This window comes from Phoenix dactylifera, chromosome 2 (genome assembly GCF_051530095.1).
Source record: "Phoenix dactylifera cultivar Ajwa chromosome 2, Ajwa_hap1_PhDact_Kaust_v1.1, whole genome shotgun sequence".
Classification (NCBI taxonomy): domain Eukaryota; kingdom Viridiplantae; phylum Streptophyta; class Magnoliopsida; order Arecales; family Arecaceae; genus Phoenix; species Phoenix dactylifera.
In genome coordinates, this window is record NC_143191.1 from 7,927,017 (window position 1) to 7,930,281 (window position 3,265).

At 43.0% G+C, this 3,265-nt stretch overlaps 1 protein-coding gene across 1 annotated transcript; it reads left to right on the forward strand.

The window, feature by feature from the left end:
- The first annotated feature begins 809 nt into the window (after nt 1–809).
- Nucleotides 810–1,868, forward strand: LOC103696036 (uncharacterized). Its single transcript, XM_008777536.4, has one exon. It carries the CDS (start codon nt 933–935, stop codon nt 1,503–1,505), a length of 573 nt encoding a protein of 190 aa, XP_008775758.2. The 5' UTR covers nt 810–932; the 3' UTR covers nt 1,506–1,868.
- The last annotated feature ends 1,397 nt before the right edge of the window (nt 1,869–3,265 follow it).

The window sequence follows — 3,265 nt, forward strand, 5'->3', positions numbered from 1 at the left end:
TTTATTTGTTAATATAACATCTTTCAATTAGCACTCAGCTGAAATTTTTGAAAATCTTATGTTGATTATATAACTAGGAAAATTGGCAAACAAGTACCTTGATAATAGAATAACACCCAATAAAATCAGTTATTTATATTTCAATAATCTGACAATATAATGTGAGATCTTATTAGGTCGTCTTCTATGCAGCACAACATTTTGGAAGAATTCTCTCGACAGATCAGGATATTTTTTTCTTTTTTTTTTGCTAAAAATAAAAATATCATATATAATATGTACGAATATAATTAAAAAAATTAAAAAACAACACATTGCGGAGAGTATTAGCCAACTCCATTTTCTCCATCCAGATGGTCCCGGAATGATCGGCAACAAAGGTAGGATGCCTTTTCTCTCTACAGTTATATCAAATTATTACTTTTGATCCTCTTGGCTGCATCTGGAATAGGATGAGCAGAGAAAAGATGGTATCACCGTACCGTGGGTAAAGTTACTCGACAAGTCGTAGGATAAAAGGTCAAGGATAATTTCGTCAAGAAAATGGCACGTCGTAAATACCGGCAAAACGAGTTGAGGACATTCTTGTAATTAACTCACAAAAGAAGAGCCATTGCACTGCCGTCCTACTGCGTGGCGGCCTCGCGGAGCCCCCAATGATCTGTTTACCCGACTCTATCCAAAACCCAAACCCTAGTTAGCTAACCGACAACCCAACGGCCGGTCCGACTATCCTATCATCGCCCCCAACGATCCCCTTATTTACCCCATCTGCCCTCCCTTCTCCGCGTCAAACTCCCCTATAAATACCACGCTCGAGGCGAGGTCGGTTTGCCCAACTAGCCTCCTAAGCCCCCTTCTTCCCCACTCCTCTGCTCTCCCAATTCCTCTTTTTGGTGAAAAAATTTGAAGTTTCTCTCTCTGAGTACCTAATGGCAACCACCTCGAGAAGATCGATGTCGCCGTCTGGACGCTTCCCCTCCGCCTCCGCCGGCGGCATGGCCGTTATCTCCTCCAGCTCCTCCACCTTCTTCCACCACCACCGGCCCTCCTCCCCCACCCGTGTCAACCTCGTCGGCGCCCCCCCGTCTCCCGTCCCCTCCGTCCGCTTCTCCTTCGACCGCCACCGCCCCACCTCCCCCGGCCGCTCCCTCGCCTTCGCAGACCACCGCTCCCCGCGCCCCATCACCTCCTCCGTCCCCCAGCGCCGGACGTGCATGTGCTCCCCCACCACCCACCCGGGCTCCTTCCGGTGCAGCCTCCACAAGGGCCTCGGCCAGCTCCAACACAGCGACAGCGCCGTCTCGTCGTCGTCGAACCGGCTCAACGCGCGGCGATCCGCGATGGCGAACTCGCTCGTCCGGATCGGGACCGTGGAGGGGGAATGGGTGAAGCGGGCGCTCACCGCACTCATCCGCCCCTCTTCCCACCAGCAGCGGCGGCGGGCGGCGTTCCAGCCGCGGTCCAGTCGCCTCTCCGTCATGTCCAAGGCCGACGATCTCTGATCTAAACCCCCCTCGTAGGTCTGGATCTCGAACCAAAGCAGCTTCGTTAATCAGAAAAGGAAAAACGGTATCATATTTTATAATCTTTTCTCCTCTTTTCTCGATATCGGCTTCGCCGGCGGCGACAGAATCCGATCGGAGGTTTCCAGATCTCAGGAACTCGTGCATGAAAAAAAAAAAAAAGGCGGGGGGATTTTATTTTATTTTTTCTTTTTTTCCTGTAAAGGACAGGCGGAGACTGATGTGTATATGAACTTTTGACAGCCGTTGATGGCTTTTGAACGAGTATTTCACATCCGAACTGGACTGGAACAGCTGGCACTATAAAACTAATTAATTCTTTAATTTATGGATTAATTTAAATTAAGCCATAAGGTGTTGTGACTTGTGAATGAAACGATTCTCTGCAGCAGCGAGAGCATACGTTCTTCCTGTTCCGTTGAAATTTCCCGTCTCCGTTTGGCGAGTGGCAGCCGTCGTATCGATTCCGTCGCCCGTCGCCCGTCGTCCGTCGTCCGTCGCCCGTCGTGTATATGCCGTCATCGTCGTCGGTACGTTTTGTTTTTCATTTATTCATTTATTTTGATTTTAATTTATTTCGTTTTTGTCTGTTTGGTCGTAGAAATGGGTTGGAGCGTCGGAGGAATCGCCGGCATCGGCGCCGGGTTTTACTCTGGAACACGAGAAACGTGGGCCCGGTCCGAATATTTTTCCCCTTTTTATATTAAAATAATAATTAATTTATTTATTTATTAATATATTTTTGCTCCCAATAATTAATTATGTCCCGTTAAGGCCGGGCTGGTTCACGGAACCTGATCATCATCAGGAGTTCGGGACTATTAGAGTATTAGACCCAATACAAGATATTTAATTAATTAATTAAAGAAATATGAAAGTAAATACTCTGAAGATCAAAAATAATAATTTAAAATGGGGAACCAGATGGCAGTTGGTGGGACTCGTACATCACAGAGAGCAGAGCATGATTAAAAGCAAAGAAAAAGTAGAGACGGAACCGAAGTTTGGTCCGGCAAAGGAATGGGGCTCCAGTGTTGATCCAAGAAGACCAATTGAGTTTATGGGATTCACCTCAGTTACTGGAATCCAGTGGAACAGGCTGTTACAACTAATTAGAGAGGCTTTGAAGCAGGACTGCTTCGAAACATGGTGGATTCATTTAGTTGGTGGAAAAATTATTATTATAATATTTTTTTAAAAAATTGATGTTTGAAAAATAATTTTTATATATTTATTTGACTAAAAAATTGATATATTATAAAATTATTTATATTTAGTTGAATATTTATTTTTTAAAAAAATATGTGAAATATTTGTTATACTTTAACAAATAAAAAAATTATTATATTTTATTGAAAAATTTAATAATATTTTTAGAAAAAAATTATCTTAATTTTCAACCGGACCTAACGAGCTTATAATGTATGGGAGGCAGCTTTTTTTTTTTTTTTAATGAAATATAAAAAAAAATCATCAATTTTTTAAAAAAAACTTCAATCAAAAATAAAATATTTTTTATTTTTTTATTATTTTTTTCTTTCCTTCAGTCCGCCGACCCTATATTAAACTTGCTTCGTTCGAGCGTCGTGCCCTTTTGGACCAGTCGAAAACAAACAAATCGCCATTAATAGGTTTGGAGAAATTGGGAAGCGAGATGTCTTTGTTAAAGGATTAAAAAGAGCCTGGCCATTGCTAATTCCCCACAGAAGTGACACATGGCCTTTGTATATCCTGGTCTC

Excerpts from the sequence above, each read along its gene's own strand:
- LOC103696036 (XM_008777536.4), top strand. The coding sequence starts at position 933 with ATGGCAACCACCTCGAGAAGATCGATGTCGCCGTCTGGACGCTTCCCC.